Source organism: Notechis scutatus, chromosome 2 (genome assembly GCF_049901735.1).
Source record: "Notechis scutatus isolate UNSWTSFEM ecotype Mainland chromosome 2, rNotScu1.2, whole genome shotgun sequence".
In the NCBI taxonomy this organism is placed as follows: Eukaryota; Metazoa; Chordata; class Lepidosauria; order Squamata; family Elapidae; genus Notechis; species Notechis scutatus.
This window is the reverse complement of record NC_142010.1, coordinates 173,415,102-173,433,819: the sequence shown is the minus strand read 5'-3', so window position 1 is coordinate 173,433,819 and position 18,718 is coordinate 173,415,102. Positions and strand designations below refer to the sequence as shown.

General features: G+C 41.3%; 1 protein-coding gene and 1 long non-coding RNA gene across 3 annotated transcripts in view; one reads left to right on the top strand and one right to left on the bottom strand.

The window, feature by feature from the left end:
• Positions 1–18,718, bottom strand: part of LOC148132414 (uncharacterized) — an 84,609-nt gene that overhangs the window by 43,922 nt on the left and 21,969 nt on the right. The window lies entirely within an intron of this gene.
• GNE (glucosamine (UDP-N-acetyl)-2-epimerase/N-acetylmannosamine kinase) overlaps positions 14,608–18,718 on the top strand; it is a 69,294-nt gene continuing 65,183 nt past the window's right edge. Inside the window, exon 1 of the mRNA XM_087957417.1 lies at positions 14,608–14,718. Coding sequence (XP_087813543.1) covers positions 14,662–14,718 — 57 coding nt within the window. The 5' untranslated portion in view covers positions 14,608–14,661. The remainder of the gene's footprint in view (positions 14,719–18,718) is intronic.

The window sequence follows — 18,718 nt, the reverse complement described above, 5'->3', positions numbered from 1 at the left end:
TAAAGTAGATCATGACTTACTATTTGATAAGATTGAAAAATGTGGGTTAGAGAGTGTATCATCACCAGATGGATTCATAACTGGCTGAGCAACCAAGCTCCACATGTAGTCCTTAATGGAACTGTGTCTATACGGAGGGAAGTGTGCAATGGGTACTCCAAGGCACTGATTTAGGGCCAGTCCTCTTCAATATTTTCATCAATTTTGATTTAGATTGAGGGGGTAGAAGGTGAATTCACCAAATTTGCAGACAACAGCAAACTGGTAGGAAGAACCAACGGTCCTGAAGATAGGCTCAAGATACAGAAGGATTTTGGCAGACATGAACATTGGGGCCTATTTAACAAAAATGAAATTCAGTGGTGAAAAAGGCTAGGTTCTACATTTAGGCAAGAAAAATCAAATGCACAGGTATATTATAGGTAGTACCTGGCTCAATAGTAGTAACTGCAAGGGGAATCTTGGAGTCCTAGTGGACAATCACTTAAATATGAGCCAGCAGTGTGCTGCTTCCATCAAAAAAGACAATGCTATCCTAGGATGCATTAACAGATGGATATAATCAAGATCATATGAAGTGTTAGTGCCATTTTATAAAGGCTTGTTAAGACCACACTTGGAATTTTGCATCCAGTTTTGGTTGCCACTATGTAAAAAACATATTGAGATTCCAGAAAGGGTGCCAAGATGGTTAGGGGACTGGAGCAGAGGTGATATTCAGCAGGTTCTGACCAGTTCTGGAGAACGGGTCATGGAAATTTTGAGTAGTTCAGAGAACCGGCAAATACCACCTCTGACTGGAGATTTTACAGTATCCTTCCCCTGCCACGCCCACCAAGCCACGCCCACAGAACCGGTAGTAAAAAATATTGAATCCCACCACTGGACTGGAGGCTAAAACATACAAAGAGCAGTTGTAGGAATTGGGCATGTCTAGTTTAATGAAAAGAAGGACTGGGGATGATTGATTGCAGGGTTCCAGTATCTCAGGGGCTACTCCAAAACACCTGAAGGTAGGACAAGAAGCAATGGGTGGGAAGTAGTCAAGGAGAGAAGCAACCGAGAACTAAGAAGAAATTTCCCGACAGTTAGAACAATTAATCAGAGGAACAACTTGCCTCCAGAAGCTGTGGGTGCTCCATTACTGGCGGTTTTTAAGAAGAGATTGGACAGTCATTTCTCTGAAATGGTATAGGGTTTGCTGCCTGAGTAGGAAGTTGGACTAGAAGCAGGGGTGGGATTCAAATTTTTTAACAACCGGTTCTGTGGGTGTGGCTTGGTGGGCATGGCTTATTGATCAAGTGACTGGGTGGGTATGTCTACGTGACTGGGTGGGCGTGGGCAACTCGACATCACTCCACGTCAAGGGGCGCTTCTCCTCACCTGGCTTCTCGTGACTGTGGGGATGCTGCAACGGCCGTTAGTGTGAAAAACGGTCATAAGTCACTTTTTTTCAGTGCCACTGTAACTTTGAATGGTCACTAAATGAACCGTTGCAAGTCAAGGATTACCTGTACAAAAATACAAAAAGCTTCTTTGCTTGCAAAAAGCTGTTCTAAAAACCAGTCATTAGATTAAAAAGACCTGCAAGCTGGAGTTACAAATCAGGCAGGATGCCAGAGCACCTTGAGGAATTAAAATAGTTAAAATGCAATGATAACTATCAGCAGCCAACTCTTGCTCATAAAGTGAAACCCTTTAGCAGAGAGGTCATTTAAGCTCTCCAGAAAGAGCAGACCCAGGAGAAGCAATCCCTAGATCCATTTGCACCACTTAGAGGGACGGTGTTCTGACCCAACCCTGTTACCAGCAAGAAAATCTCAAACAAACGCAGCAACTCAAACCTTCTCAGCTTTAATCTACAAATAACTTTTTTATAGATAAAAGATGGCTTGCAGCCAATTAATCCAACCAGAAAAGCCTTGACAGAATTATTCAGATAAGCCGGAGTCTCCACACACAATGCTGAGTCCTTAGAACGTTTTTGCTTTCTGCAAAAGCAAAATCCTTTTGAAACCAGGCTTATATTCCCTGGAGGGAGGGACCATTACATTGCATCCTTACTCCCGAGTTGCCTGTGCAGCTCCAGCTATTCTCTTCTACGAATCATCCTGTGCTCATGCGTACTTGGCACAGGCTCCTCGGGAACCTCCTTGTCACTGCTGCCAGCCCCCACAATCCCTGAAGGCAGCAGTCCACTCCCTGATGGTCCTGGCCCCTCATCAGAGTCATCGCTCTCCTCAGCCATCTGCACCTGCTGCCGGCTAACCTCAACAGACGGGGAGGCTCCTCTGGAGGACAAAGATTTGCCAGTCTACCTAGTCTCGTCTTCCTCCACTGGAGACAATGGATCCCCCCCAGCCCACCACAGGCGCCCGCAACATGAGTGACGTTGAGCTGGCCATGCCTGCCCACCCAGCCCCATGAAGTCAAACACAGCCCTGATGTGGCCCTCAATGAAATCGAGTTTGACACCCCCTGATTTATGTGTTTGATTTTATGCCAAGCTCGATTCTTCCATTTCTATATGTCAAAGAGATAAAGGAAAATGTATCCATCATTATTACTACAGTCATTATAATTGCTCCGATTGACAAGACCTTTTTAGGAGATCTTTCCAGACCTAGGTTTTAACAAAAGATCATTGGAACCTTACTCACCCTTGTGTAATATTTGCGTTTATTTTATTTACAGAGAAGCATGAAAACTCAAATTTGCGCACTGCAAAGTTCACTGTTCTATCATCAGCACTTTAAGCTCAAACCTTACAACATTTAATCAGCATTTGGAAGGTCTTTCTCTCGGTCCGAATCAAAACTGCCCAACGTTAGTTTTTTTTATATATATATTTGGAACCTCCTGTAACAGGAACCTGACACGGCCAAGAATGCTGTCTATAATGGATTGAAAGAATCTGACAGAACTAACATCATGCACCTCTACGTGACCTTATAGATCTTTCTACCCCAAAGAGCACAATCTCCTGCAGGGCTTTTTTTTGTAAATGTCTTCAACTAGATGAGTTGATTAAAGTCTCTCCTGATTTAGAACCCTGATAAGACCAGTTCCTGATCACACAGAGGCTTGCTATAGATATTTAATCTAATGTTTTTAGGGGTTCCCTAAAAAGCCTTTCTATATAAGTGGTTGGGCACCCCTGGTTCCTTCCCACCTCTCCTGTTCCTTTTGGACTAAATGCAAGGGGTCACCTGGGAAAAACAACAAAGGCAAAACTGGTGTGCACACTCTCTTCTTGGCATCGTTCCAAAGCAAAGCTTAAACTGGCGTAGAACTTAGAAACCGAACTCTCTTTTTTTCCCCCTAGTGTCACTTGTCACATATAGCTGACCTTCAAAAACAAAAGTGCCTGGGGAGACCTGCAGTCCAGCAGGTTTGACTAGTTTTAAGCCGTCATCTGAGACCATTCATTATATCTTGTCTAATCCCCAGTCTTACAAAGAGTACATTCCAAGACACAGCCCGTGCACTGAAAAAAAAAAAACCAAGGCTCAGAATAAATCCTGAATCCTGTATTAGCCCATTGTTTGCGACCTGAAATTAGTGAAGTCAAAGATTCTGTGCAACTACAGAGAAAGAGTTATATTGTGCTCCTTGAAACTATTCCTCATCATATGACGTTCAATGGCTTGGCAGCTGTAATCGTCAATCCCTTGGTCTTTGAATTTCACTGATGGTTATGTGCCATCAGGTCATTTAAAATTTGTCTGCACAGACTTTGTCCATGAGAATCTAACACCGGATGTTAAGATTCTTCGAACAAGAAGATCTTTGAAATATTTTGTGCGCCAAATTGGAATCGGCGTTTTCTTTACTGAGTTCCTTCCTAAAAGCAGGTCCTCCTGCAAAGTTCAGAATCACTCAAACAATGATTTTTCCTGTGACACTCCGTGAAAGTGAAAGTTGGACTTTGAAAAAAGAGGATAGAAAGAATATTGCTGCTTGAGAATGTTGGTATTCCAGAAGATGCCTGAGATTACCATAGATGCTGAGAAAATAGATACCATAGAAAATAGATAAATGGGTTTAAAAATGAACCAATCCACAGTTCTCATTTGAGACACAAATGGTCAAACTCAAATTATTATATTTTGGATACAGGATGCAAAGATTAGCTCTCTTGAAAAGTCCATTATGCTGGGAAAATGCTAAGAAAGAGAAGAAGTAGATGTCCAGCAGTAAAGTTGATGCGTAAATTACAGGTAGTCCTCAATTTACAACCACAATTGAGACCACAATTTCTGATGTTAAGTGAGACATTTGTTTGTAAGTTTTGTCCAGAGGTGCTATTCACCAGGTTCTGACCAGTTCTGGAGAACCGGTAGTGGAAATTTTGAGTAGTTCGGAGAACCAGCAAATACCACCTCTGACTGGCCCCGCCCCTATCTATTCTCTGCCTCCCGGCAAATAGATGGGGAAGAAATGGAGGTAGTGACAGATTTCATTTTCCTGGGCTCCAAGATCACTGCAGATGGGGACTGCAGCCAAGAAATTAAGACACTTACTCTTGGGGAGGAAAGCTATGGCAAATTGAGACAGCATACTAAAAAGCAGAGACACCACGCTGCCAACAAAAGTGTGTATAGTCAAGGCTATGGTTTTCCCAGTTGCAATGTATGGCTGTGAAAGTTGGACCATAAGAAAGGCTGAGCGCCAAAGAATTGAGGCCTTTGAACTATAGTGCTGGAGAAGGCTCCTGTGAGTCCCTTGGACTGCAAGGCAATCAAACCGGTCAGTCCTAGAGGAGATCAACCCTGACTGCTCTTTAGAAGGCCAGATCCCGAAGATGAAATTCAAATACTTTGGCCACCTAATGTGAAGGAAAGACTCACTGGAGAAGAGCCTAATGCTGGGAACAATTGAGGGCAATAGAAGGAAATGACAGAGAATGAGGTGGCTGGATGGCGTGAGTAGTAGGCGTGAGCTTAAATGGACTCCGGAGGATGGTAGAGGTAAAGGTCTGCAGGAACATTGTCCATGGGGTCACAATGAGTTGGACACGATTTCACAACTATCAACAAATTACCACCAAGACTACAGTAGAATTATTTGTTAGGGTAGGAGCTTAGATTTACTTACTTACTGTACTCAGCAAAATTTTCCAACATAACAAAACCAGCTTGCCTCATTTTAAATGAATACATACTGCTGTCAAAAGAGGGAAGAAGCTGTGAAGCTACTGCACCTCAAATTGAAAACTAACTGCTTTACTCTGTCTTCTGCAATAGGATTTGGCAACAGAGCCTTTGGGGAAATAAAAGTGGCCCTTTTGCCCACCAATCCCCGCTGTTTTCAGGATCATTTTCCTGCAAAACTAATTGCTGATCCAAGATATAAATTCATTTAATTTTTTGATGGGCAGTATGGGATTTCTGAACTGTTCCCACAGTCACTGTTTAAGAATGAACAATATTAAAGCTGCAATGTCACCTGAACTGTTGACTTCAGAAGAGCATTTGGGAGCTGTACAAGAAAGACATGAATGGAAATTAGGACAGATGGAAGGTAGCAGTTATTTTTATTTTACAACGGCAGTTGTTTGCACTGCACACTGAACCATGAATCACACTGGGTTTACATAAATTTAGTGGTCAATTAATTACACTATGTTTTCCTTCGCAACAGCTTTGCAACAGCTTTTTCCAATCCGTTGGCCTCGAATCTCCAGGACAGAGGTCTCCAAACTTGGCAACTTTAAGACTTGTGGACTAGAATTCTGGGAGTTGAAGTCCACAAGTCTTAAAGTTGCCAAGTTTGGGGACCCCTGCTCTAGGACTACAATTCTCAGAATTCTCAGGAAAGCTGGCTAATTCTAAGACCCAGTTTAAACTTTCAAAGGACACCAGTTTAGCAATGGCTAAACTGGAGTAATCCTATTAGAGCAGGGGTGTCAAACTCACATAGTCACAGCTGCATCACGTGAAGTATTGGGACTTTTCCCCCCTTCGCTAAACCAGGCATGGGCATGGCCAGCACATGGTGCATCCAGCCTACAGGCCGGGAGTTTGACAGCCCTGTATTAGAGAAACCTAACAACAGTTAAAAGCTAAGTAAATATGAGTTTGTGGAGTCCAAACATATGAGTTTCCCAAACTGGCCTGAACAGTTAACCCACTGCTTTCTATGATTACAAAGTAATGTCTTTCACCTGATAGATTTTCCTAGGGACCCTTGACCTGCCAAGTTTTGACCTAACTCTATCCAAAGGAGCAATATTTTTGAGAAGAAAATGTATCGGCTTGAATTATGACTTTGAATTTCCTTTTTTGCTACATTTTCAACTTTTGTAGCCATTCGGGTTTCAGTACCATTTCTGCTGCTTCTACTTACAACTAACTAACCTCCTTTCCACAACAACTGCAGCCTCTTAAAGCTAGGGCTCAAATTCCATCTGCCATTCAAAAAATCAGGATCAACAATAGCATAGTATCGAATTATATATCTCCATTCCCTCCCCACCCCACTAACCTGCTTTCCAGCTCCATTCTCCTGTGCAGGGCAACAAAAGAAGTCCCAGCTGATCAGAGGCAGAGAATAGATGGGGGTGAAGCCAGTCAGAGGTGGTATTTGCCGATTCTCTGAACTACTCAAAATTTCCGCTACTGGTTCTCCAGAACTGGTCAGAACCTGCTGAATACCCACCTCTGGGCCCCTCCTAAATCACAAGTTCATCTGGGACCTTTTTGTCCCCTTTATTCTGCCTGTCATGCCCTGTAAACAGCCAGTTTTCTAAACACCATTGAGATTTCACAAGTTTGTTCTTCTGAGTCACACAATATTAAAACACTGTGAAAGACCCTGTGCTGTGTTTAAGGTTGCTATAGAAACGAAAAGTGAATATTTAATTAAATAGTAAATGTGATTTTGGGCAAGACTAACATTGAACAAAGAAAGGAAAATAAAGAAAGAACAATGTGATACTCTTTGTTCCTTGGGTAGTTATGTCTGGCATTTATTTCTTTTGGTATTCTAAACCAAGATGTATTTTCAGCCTTAGCTCAATTACCAGTTATTCTCAAAAAAATAAAAATAAAAAGCAATTAAATGGCCAGCACCGGTATTGAAGAAAATGATCAGTTGCCAGAATTCAGAACCATGAATGGATGCACCAATTAAGAGACAAGGCTCATTTACCGTTTAAGCTATAGTTGGTTTAACTCTGGTATTACAAACTGGCTTTCGACAAAAGGCTGGCAGGAGAAATAGGGGTAGTTTAAAGAAGTGGTTTCCTTTGGGCAGACTTTGGCTATAAGAGAAAACAGAGAAGAACAGACTGAGCTGTCCTTGAAGGATGATACAGGAAGATTTCCTCAACCCAATGAGACATTGTCCTTGTTATTCTGGACACACTGAAATAATAGAACATATACTTACTTCTCCATTTCCTGTAATTACAGAGACATCCTTATTAGCTTCATGTCACTATTATTCCATAAATATCCAGGGCGCACAGGACAACTTTATATCCCTCTGCTGCTTTCAGATACCAGCCCTGCTACACCATACAGGGTTGCCAGGTTCTGCACAGCAGCAATTAAAATGCATCACAGATGATCCGTGCCAGAAACCAGTTTTAACAAGCACTTAGTTTGTCATTCCACAGTGCTCAGTCTAATTTGCCATACTCCCCTATACCTATTTACTACTCTTACCTCTTTTTAGATATTTTTTTTTAATTTTTAGATTTTAAAAAAGTGTGTGTGTGTGTGTGTCTGTGTGTGTGTGTGTTTTATCCTTTTTAATTCTTTGTTTACCACCTTCCCTATTATGCTGGTCTTTGTAATACTTGATTTGATTTGAAAATTTGTACAGTGTTGCAACTGTTGGTATGTTCAGTGTGCCAGGAATTCCATAGTTCAAGGGCACAACCAGATGCCACATTCCAGTGCAATCCGCCAGTCCTACAGTCAGGGAAGAAAAGCGCACTACCGTATGATTTGCTGTCGTGATTGTCAAGCATTATTCTGCTGCATTAACAAGGCCTGTCTTACAAGGTGCAGCCCTTATAGGAATATGAATGGTACATCTCCCTGCCTTCATTTTATTTCCCACTGAGTATCACCTGAAGCAGGAAAAACAACATATGGTTTCTCCACTTGATCAATTGTGATTGATTTGCCAGTTACAAGATAATAGTATAAGGTATCTAGTTGTGATACATGAAAAGGTCTGACAATGTGGTGGTTTGTTGTGGGTTGTGGCTCGAATACTGGAGGTTTTTAAAAAGAGATTGGGCAACTATTGCCTGAAATGGCATGGGTCTCCTGCTTGAGCAGGGGGGTGGACTAGAAGACCTCCAAGGTCCCTTTCAACTCTTTTATTCTGTTATGTGCAGAAGGAGCTTTTAGTGACAGATTTGGCCATCTCTCAAGTTGCCTGGGTAACAGGTTACAAGCCAGAAGTATTCCATACTTGGACCTTGTCAACTGGCTTATTCTTGACTATGGTTCTAGTTAGTATGAGCCACGATGCTGCAGTGGTTAGAACGCAGTACTGCAGGCTACTTCTGCTGACTCCGGCTGCCTGCAATTTGGCAGTTCAAATCCCACCAGGCTCAAGGTTGACACAGCCATCCATCCTTCCGAGGTGGGTAAAATGAGGACCCAGATTGTTGGGGGCAATATAGTGACTCTGTAAATGCTTAGAGAGGGCTGTAAAGCACTGTGAAGTAGTATATAAGTCTAAATGCTATTGCTATTCATAGCATCAAGAGAGCATTCAAAGCATCAACATCACCGTACAAAATGCCAGTTATGTGTTTGTTTTTTAATGCCAGTCTGGTGCTCTTTCAAAAACGCACTAAACCCATGTATATGAGGAGACTGTGAAAGATATGACAAGCACTTCAGGAAACAATGGCCAGGCATAACATGGACAGTTGCTTCTGTGGAAGCCAGGTGTTAGCTATCTATCCTGCTATCTAAGCCAAAATGTGAAGAATAAAATAAACAGGCAAGGCAGTCTTAAAATGCCCAACTATACCTGGCCAGATTCCAGCCCTTGACTGCATCAGAAACCACATTGTTGATGTACACATTCTATAGGGAATGTCCATGACCAAAAACTGGGTCCAGAGAAGGAGGGAAAACATTACATTAAAACTGAAGCAGCTAAAGACAATCTGCTGCTTTTGCAGCCAGATGGGAGTGAGTAAAAGGCAATGCTATAAACTCAGAGTCAGGTTGTGTCTGGAATACACTACCTGACTCTGTGGTTTCCTCCACTAATCCCAAACACTTTAACCTCAGACTGTCTACTGTTGACCTCACCCCATTCCTAAGAGGTCTGTAAGGGGGCGTGCATAAGTGCACCAACCTGCCTACTGTTCCTGTCCTAATGTCCCCTTTTATTCGTATCCATTTCATGTAATCCTAATCATGTTTATATTTATACGTGTTATCTAATACATGCTTGATAAAATAAAATAAATAATAAACAAACAAAAACAACAACAACTGGGACTTAATCGATCTACTTTCATTGGACCAAAGTCAAAGCTTTATTTTTTTTAAAGGGTGAAATCAAATCCTATCTTTCAGTAGTTAGAATATTAGGACGGGAAGAGTGAATGCAGGTCCGCCTCTTCCGTTTGGTAAAATAAAGCAGCTGGTTTGGATACTGGACTGGATTGCCAATGAATTGAAACTAAACACACCTTCCCCACATACATCATCCACTGCCTTTCTGTTCTGCCACTCAAAATAATCCCTTCATTGTACTTAAAGTATGCCTCTCCCAGAACATTTTTTTGGGGGGTGGTTCTATTAGCAAGAGTCCCCAAACTTAGCAACTTTAAGACTTGTGGATTTTAACTCCCAGAATTCTCCAGCCAGCATAGCTGGCTGGAGAATTCTGGGAGTTGAAGTCCACAAGTCTTAAAGTTGCCAAGTTTGGAAACCTCTGCTATTAGTCCTGGTGCAAACATTGCTCCATGGGGAATGTTGGGAGTGAATGCCCAATCAGCTGCCATAACCACCTCACTATGCAGATAGTCCTTGACTTACAACCACTTGTTCAGTGAGTCAATGGGGAATCCACATTCCCTTAACAACCGTGTTGCTAACTTAACAACTGCAGTGATTCACTTAACAATTGTGGTTTGGAAGGTTGTAAAATGGAGCAAAACTCACTTAACAAGGGAAGGCAGCCTTGTTCAGCAACAGAAACTTTGGGATCAACTGTGGTCATAAGTTGAGGACTACCTGTAGATAATTGCTCTAAGGATCATCTCAGAACTCTAATACTAAGGAAGCTGGCTAATGGCTAGCCAAAACAAGTGAGTAGTTCTGTCAGTCCCAGACTAAGAAGCCAAAGCCATAAACATCTAAACTTTATTTTATTAGATTGATTAGAGTTAACAGAAACTTTTGCAAATCTGAATGTGTTTTCCTCCTCCCTCACTTTATCTGAAATAGGGTGTGGAGGGAGTGTTGGAAGCATTTTCTCAAGTTTGTGTCTTGGAATGGACTTAAGCTACACTTGTCTGATTGTTTTCTTGGTAATAAACCTCCTTGCTGGTAAGAGAACTTCAAGGCCATTCCCTATGCTTTTGTACAAGTTCAGAGTGGGAGGGAATCAACGGAATTGCACATCCTCCCCCTGCTTCAAGCACAGACCATCTCCGAGTTCAAGGGGCCACTTTTATTCAACTACTTCAAGAAGTGACAAATCCTCCTCCTCCCCCTAAGCCTGCATCTCCCCCCACCCCCAGATCCATCCTAAAAGGTTAGAGGCAGACAAGATTTGAAGGGGCAAAATGTTGCATAGTAGGAGAAAATAGAAAATGGTATTTACACAATGATAGAAGTTCCCCTTAAAATTAAACCTATTATGCATGGAACTACATTCAGGGTTGGCTTGTTTGTTCTCTGCTACATATCCGTGTAACAAAACAAATTCAGAATCAAAACAGGCTTAGAAAAGTAGGGTGTCATAAACTTTCAGTTTCACTGATTAAAATGTGCTTCAAGTGCTGCACCCAGCAAATGGGAAGCGTATTTCAAAGGTACTTTCTTGAAATGTTGCTGATACAGAAATCAATGAGATTCCAAAGACCAGTCGTATCTAAGTGGCCAAGCAGCTCATTGAGACCTCATTAGATAAACTAAATAGGCCTTAATGATTTAGATAAAGATACTCTTTTCCTGGATGGCTTGCTAGGATATGTTTCTAGGCATCAGGTGCCACATCAAGACTTAAAACTTATTCTCTGATCAATCAGCCCAAGAACAGTCTAACAGTAGTTGGCTTGAGGAATTTGGTTCTTTATAGATCAATTATTTCTAGTCCCAGCCATCTTGGGAAGTGTACTAGCACAGTTCACCTTGAATGCTAACCATTGGTGAGTTAAATCATTGTAGATCCCATTCTGCTAGGGATCTTCAAGTATGAAACAATTGCCTAAGGGGTTTTGTTTCAAATTAATTAAGCAGGTATTATCAGCCCTTTCGTTGGTAATCTATAGTTTGTATCCTGAATTTGATCAACGGATTCTAATGAGCATTTGCATAACATGGGAGGCATACACACTTGTTCTTTTTGTTGTTTCTTCCATTCAATTGTGTCTAATTCTCAACAATTGACTGGACAAGACCCTACCTTTTTTGCTGTTGTTGTTTAAAGTAGTGGTTTGTTATTCCTTCCTTCCTAGGGATGAAAGAAAGTGACTGGCTCAAGGTCACTCAGCTGGCTTTGTGCCTAAGGCGGGACTAGAACTCATGATCCCTCCGTTTCTAATCTGAACACCAAACTGGCTCTCAAATGCCTACGTGTAAGCTACTACAAACGAGCCTTAAATAACACATTTCAGCTTTCAAAAACATTTCCTAATCTAGCTTTTAGTGTACCAATAAAATTGGAGTTCCATTCATTAATAATGACTAAAATCAACAGTTGTAGAGTAACAGAAGTTTTTCTTCAATCCCACAAGAAGAATGCATAAAAGGAGGCATAATTTACTATGAGGGAAAAAAAGCCATAGTAGATAGGAGGAAAAAGTTATCATAGAACGTCCTAGCCAGATATAGTATTACTTATCTAGAAATAGCACAGAGAAACCGTTTTATGATGTTTGAGTATTTGCTTGTTTTTCTTTCCTTCTCAAACATAGCCTTTGGTATTGAAATATAACTTGAATTGCTCTTGGGCCAGAAGAGGAAGGCAGCATGAATATAAATAGGGGGGGAAAGCATGACTAAGAACAAGGATAGGTCTTTTGATGTGAATTATCCATGTCATAAATATAAAGTACAGGCATGGCTGATTAAATGGTATTGACAATCTATAAATAACACTGCCTATTACAGAAGATGAGAAGGTTAGAAAAACAAGTTCTTGGACTGCAATATTTTGGACCATAGGAATGGAAGAAGTAGCTTTTAGTCCCATGCTTTAGGGAAAAAAATGTTTAGCATACGGTTGTTTGATGTATTCAGAGGTCTTATAGCACTGGTAAATATTTAATATAATATGAATGTTTTTGAGGATATCAGATGCATATGAGTTCTTGAAATAATAATACAAGGAAGGGGGACCTAAGTTAGCGCAGATCTGGGATTATGATAGTTAAATCAAAGATAAGTGAAACAACAGCCAATGCAATAGACATTTATCTTGCCAATGGCCATTCACAAAACTTTAGGCAAGTATATCTCAGACAGTACTCCGTTGAAGAGCAAGTAGCACAGAACACAGAATAACAAGTCTTCTGGCCCAGTGGTCTCCAACCTTTGTGACTTGGTGGCCTCGCTGGCTGGGCAAGAAGGGAACTGGGCCACGTGAATGGTGGGACGGCACAAATGTGCACATACATGCACATCAACTTTCACAAGCGGCGGGCCAACGCGCCTGTTGTGAGTGCCCACTGATCCACTGCTCTTGATCCATTCACGTGGCCCAATTCCAAATAAGCCACGGCCTGGTAGTGGTCTGTGGTCTGGGAGTTGGGGACTCCATTCTAGTCAACCCCCTACTTAAGCAGGAGACCCTATACCAGGGGTGTCAAACTCACGGCTCGCAGGCCGGATGAGTCACATGCTGGCCACACCCATGCCCAGTTTGGCAAAAGGGCAAAAAGTCCCGATACGTCACATGACAAGGCTGTGACAACACGAGTTTGACACTCTTGCCCTAAGTACATTCCGAACAAATGATTGTCCAAACTCTTCTTGAAAACTTCCAATGAAGAAGCACTCACTCCAGTGGTAGTATTCTACCGGTTCGGCCTGGTTCTGCTGAGCCGGTAGCGGTGATAAGCAGTGGAGACCAAACCGCTTCTCTCCGCCACTCTGCTGTTAGGCCCACCCACCCGCCTGGGCTCCCATACTCACTTTTATCCTCTGAATTTGAAGTGCAGCTGCTTTGCGCGGCACAGCTGAGTGCTGCGCGGCAGCTGCTGAAGTGACCGGGAGAGTGCAGGCTCACAGGAGGTGAGTTAGAATACCTCTGCACCTGCGCAAAGGGCGCATTTGGCACACACACGCAAAGTGTGTGCACGCGCACCAAGTGCGCCCACCAAGCCACACCCACTGAAACCAGTGGTAAAAATATTTGAATCCCACCACTGACCCACTCATATTCATCCCTTACCTTCCTTCAGCATTGCCCAATACCACTGAACGTCTAAATTGCGTAAAACTTTCTTTTACATTGGAATCCTTCTTGTTAATCTCTTCTCCCCCACCTTATCCTCATGAGAAGAGCTGTATTGATATTGGTTTTTTTAAAACAAAAAAATCAATAATAATGAATACCAATGATCATCTTGCGGTCTGGGAGAAGAGCAAACTAAGATGATTCAAATGTTTTCCCAATTGGTTTTTTAATAGCACCTTTCTAAGGAGGGATGTTGTTCTATTTTTAAAAGTGTCCCGCTCTACATGGAAGGTAGCATGTAGACAAGGGCATGGACCAGTGCCATCCTATGAGAGCAGGTAGGTATACCTTGGCAATGCTAAAAAGAATTACTTCTTTACTGCAAGAGCAAAAAATGATCCCCAAGGGTTCTATTTAACCAGAACAGGCTTCCCCAAATAAGACTGCAATCACACAGGGTGAGAGATGGTTTAGTGTAGTGGATAAGGAACCACACTAAAACCCCACAGACCATGAGTCTTGCTTTAGCCACAAGGACAGCTGCCTGACTTCTTAGGCCAGAGGTCTCCAAACTTGGCAACATTAAGACTTGTGGACTTCAACTCCACAATTCTCCAGCCATCATAGCTTGTGAAATCAAATCTTATTGTTACTGGGACTTCAGAGAGCTGGGAGTTGAAATCCACAAGTCTTAAAGTTGCCAAGTTTGGAGACCCCTGTCTTAAGAAAAGTCACTTCTTCTCAGTTCTTGGAAAGAAGCAATGGCAAATCACTTTTGGAGGGGAAAAAAAACTTGCCAAGAAAACTGCAAGGACTTGTCCAGTCACTCAAGAATCAAACACTGACTTGAAGGCACACACTGTATACAAAGTAGGGTGGGAACATGGTTCAGAACTCAGGTGTGCGTACGTGTGTGTGTGTATGTGTGTGTGCGCGCGCGCATGTGTGTTTCCCTTCAGAAATAGTTTGCCATCAGGTGAGTGAACCAAAGAAAAGAAGAGAATTGATGATCTGAGAAACAATGAAAAGAAAGTCACAGATAATGTAACGATGACTGGGCCTTCCCCTGCCTTCGCATCTCCTGACCTCGAGCTGTGCCTTGATACGGTAGCAGCGCTGAGGTTTTATTTATTTATTTGTTTGTTTGTTTGTTTATTTATTTGTCAAGCAATTATAAGATAACAGGTATAAGTATAAATATAGTTATGGATACATGAAATGGATACATATAAGAAAAAATAAAAAAGAAACAATAGGACAGGGACAGTAGGCACGTTGGTGCGCTTATGCACGCCCCCTACAGACCTCTTAGGAAAGGGGTGAGGTCAATAGTAGACCATCTAAGGTTAAAGTTTTTGGGGTTTGGGGAGGAAACCACAGAGTCAGGTAGAGTATTCCAGACATAGATCACTCTGTTGCTGAAGTCGTATTTCCTGCAATCAAGTTTGGTGCGGTTTACCTTGAGTTTGTATCTATTGTGTGCTCTTGTATTGTTATGGTTGAAGCTGAAGTATTCATTGACAGGTAGAACATTGCAATGTATAATTTTATATACTATACTTAGGTTGGACCGAAAGCAGCGTAGTTCTAGGTTTTCTAGGTCTAGAATTTCAAGTCTGGTGGCATAAGGTATTCTGCAACGAGTAGAGGAGTGGAGAACTCTTCTTGTGAAATATTTCTGGACTTTCTCAACTGTGTTAATATTAGGTACGTAATGCGGGTTCCAGACTGTTGAGCTGTATTCAAGTATAGGTCTAACAAATGTTTTGTATGCTCTCATTAGTAGTATGATATTACCAGAGAAAAAGCTACGTAGGATTAGGTTAACAACTCTTAATGCCTTTTTGGCTATGTAGTTACAGTGGGCTCTAGCACTTAGATCATTAGAGATGAGTACTCCAAGGTCCTTTACAGAGCTTGGATCATCAACAAGATCTTGACTATTCAGCTTGTATTTTATTTTCTGATTTTTTTTGCCAATATGTAGGACAGAGCATTTATTTGTTGAGATTTGAAGTTGCTTGACCATTTGTTTGACCATTCTGATACATAGTCAAGGTCTTTTTGAAGGGTAGTAGTAGTATTGTCTGTGGTGTTGAATAGCTTTACATCATCAGCGAAGAGAATGCAGTTGCTCTTAATATGATCACAGAGGTCATTTACGTAGAGTATGAAGAGAGTTGGTCCTAGAACAATGCCCTGGGGGACACCACTGTTGACAGGTACAGAACTTGATAGGCTTCAGTGGGTTAAAACAGGCAGACCACATCCAAGAAGCGACAGGCAACGCAAATAATATATGTCTCTAGGAAAACTGGCGCACCCAGTTTAGGCTAAGCGATCCATTCCAAACGTGCTTCTAATGCCAAGTTACCCAAGCGGCCAGCTTTCCCTCTCTTCTCCCTGGCCAAGAGATCCCAATGATTAACGAGGAGAAAGTTTTCAAAAACTTCTGAGTTTGTTTGCTTGCTTGCTTCCTCCTTCTCTCCGGCCTGGGGAATCGCAAGATTACCTCTTAGGGAGGAAGTGGGAGGGGAAGGGTGAGTAATCAGGAAATACCGAGGTGAAACTTTCTCTTTTTTTAAAAAAATTACTCTTTCCTCCCTGCTCCAGGCAGTTGTTATTTTTTTCCAAAAATTCTATTGATTTTTTTAAAAAAACAAACATAAACAAACAAAACACAAAACATGAAAACATAAAACATCTTTTTTGAAAGCAGCTTGATCCCGGGTTACATCTCTTCGTACAGACACAAATTCAAGTTCATGCTCATTTTTAACCTGCTCCAGGCAGTTGTGAGTTTAAGGAGAAATGTCCTGATAGTTAGAACAATTCATCAGTGGAACAACATGCCTCCAGAAATTGTGAATGAGCCAACACTGGAAGTTTTAAAGAAGAGATTGGACAACCATTTGTCTGGTTATAGGTATAATACGGTATAAAATGGTATAGGTTTTCTGCCTAAACACGGGGTTGGTGTAGAAGACCTCCAAGGTCCCTACCAATTCTGTTATCCTATCCTATCCTAGCTTGGAGTATGCTACTACACTTGGTGCAAAAGCCTAGCTTCTGAGCAAGTACCAGCTAAAGCATTTTGCAATCCCCAAAGAAATAGCACAATGGTTTCCACACAGTAGCGCTCTCTGATTATGTTGAATTCTAACTCCCTTAACCCCGCAAGCAATTTGAGAGAGAATGGGAGAGAGATTCCCCCTAGAATAGAGAAGTTGCTTGTACGGGGATTTTGCTTCTGGATTTTGGCTCAATCTGTGGCTGTTGGAGTTTATGAATTGAGAGAACGTGCACCTGCTTGTAATCAGTATTCGCAAGCATCAGTAAGTAGTGAGAGCATTTTTCTTAGGTAAGCGAGGGAAAGTTATCAGGATTCCCTCTGAATTAGCAGTGCAATTTGAGGATTTCTTTTTTAATTGAAAACTGGGTGTGTCTGCAAGGGAGGTCAAAAAAAGTCAAGATGGTGGCCATTGCAGCACAATTGATGCCTCGATTCTTTTTAATCTGCATTCTGATATGCTTGCTAAAAGTGAGCTAGTATTTATGGTAAGGCTTGTTTAGCAATATGGGCTCTGAACGGAATATGCTACCAAATGCATGTAGACCATTCCCTTGGTTAGTTTTAAGCCACTCGGGGTCTGCATGTGAATTGGTTCTATATGAATAAATGCGATAGGTTAAGATACTTACTAATAAGTGGTTTCTGTTATTTGCTTCATTACCAACATTATTGAGTTTAATGAGTTATTAAAAAATCCAAAAAAAATTACTAAGGAAACCTCACATATCCAATAAGAAAAGCTGAAGGCAAATTACAGTGTTTATGCTAAGTATGATCTGCATAATGTCTGTTTTATAAGTAGATCTGTTAGTCTGCTTTTGGGTCCTGTGATTGTACTAATTGGAAGTGAAGAATGTATGCAAGCCATTGAGATGCTCTCCACTCATCCAGCAACTTTCATAGTCTCTGAAAATTTAATAGGATTTTCCAGAAATGTTTGTACATCACATGGGTTAGTTGTTTTGACTGCAGTTTATAAAGAAAACTAAGATTCTATGGCTTATGTTTCACATTACATTGTGCAACTTTTCTGCCTGTCCTAAATGTTAGTCCTAGAACATAAAACTAAGCAGCAATGGCAGATGAATGAATTTCTATCAATAGAATAGAATAGAATTCTTTAGAATAGAATTCTTTATTGGACAAGTGTGTTTGGACACACAAGAAATTTGTCTTGGTGCAAATGCGCTCAGTATACATAAAAGAAAAGATACATTTGTCAAGAGTCAAGAATCATAAGGTACAACACTTAATGATAGTCATAGGGTACAATAAGCAATCAAATTATACTAGGAAACAGTCAATATAAATCGTAAGGATACAAGTGACAAAGTTACAGTCATACAGTCACAAATGGGAGGCAATGGGTGATAAGGAGTGATGAGAAGATTAATAGTAATAGTGCAGACTTTGTAAATAGTTGGACAGTTTTGAGGGAATTATTTGTTTAGCAGAGTGATGGCGTTTGGGAAAAAACTGTCCTTGTGTCTAGTTGTTGTGGTGTGCAGTGCTCTATAGCGTCGTTTTGAGAGAAGGAGTTGAAACAGTTTATGTCCAGGATGTGAGGGGTCTGTAAATATTTTCACAGCCCTCTTTTTGACTCGTGCAATATACAGGTCCTCAGTGGAAGGCAGGTTGGTAGTAATTGTTTTTTCTGCAGTCCTAATTATCCATTAAAATCTGTGTCTGTCCTGTCGGATTGCAGAACCAAACCAGACAGTTATAGAGGTGCAGATGACAGCCTCAAAAATTCCTCTGTAGAACTGTGTCAGCAGCTCCTTGGGCAGTTTGACCTTTCTGAGTTGGCTTTCTGAGTTATCAAGAATTATTTGCCTGAAACAGACATCTCATTAGAACAGTTAAATGAACTTTATGATCTCTTAATGACAAACGGCCTGACTACTCCAAGTCAAAGTTGGAAGGTAGTTTGTATTGTATGCATTTTTTTTCCCTTGTAGCATTTGCTCTGGAGATCTCAGTTTCAGGAACCCTTATTTATCACTATTACACTATGGTTAAGGAGGGGCAAGAATA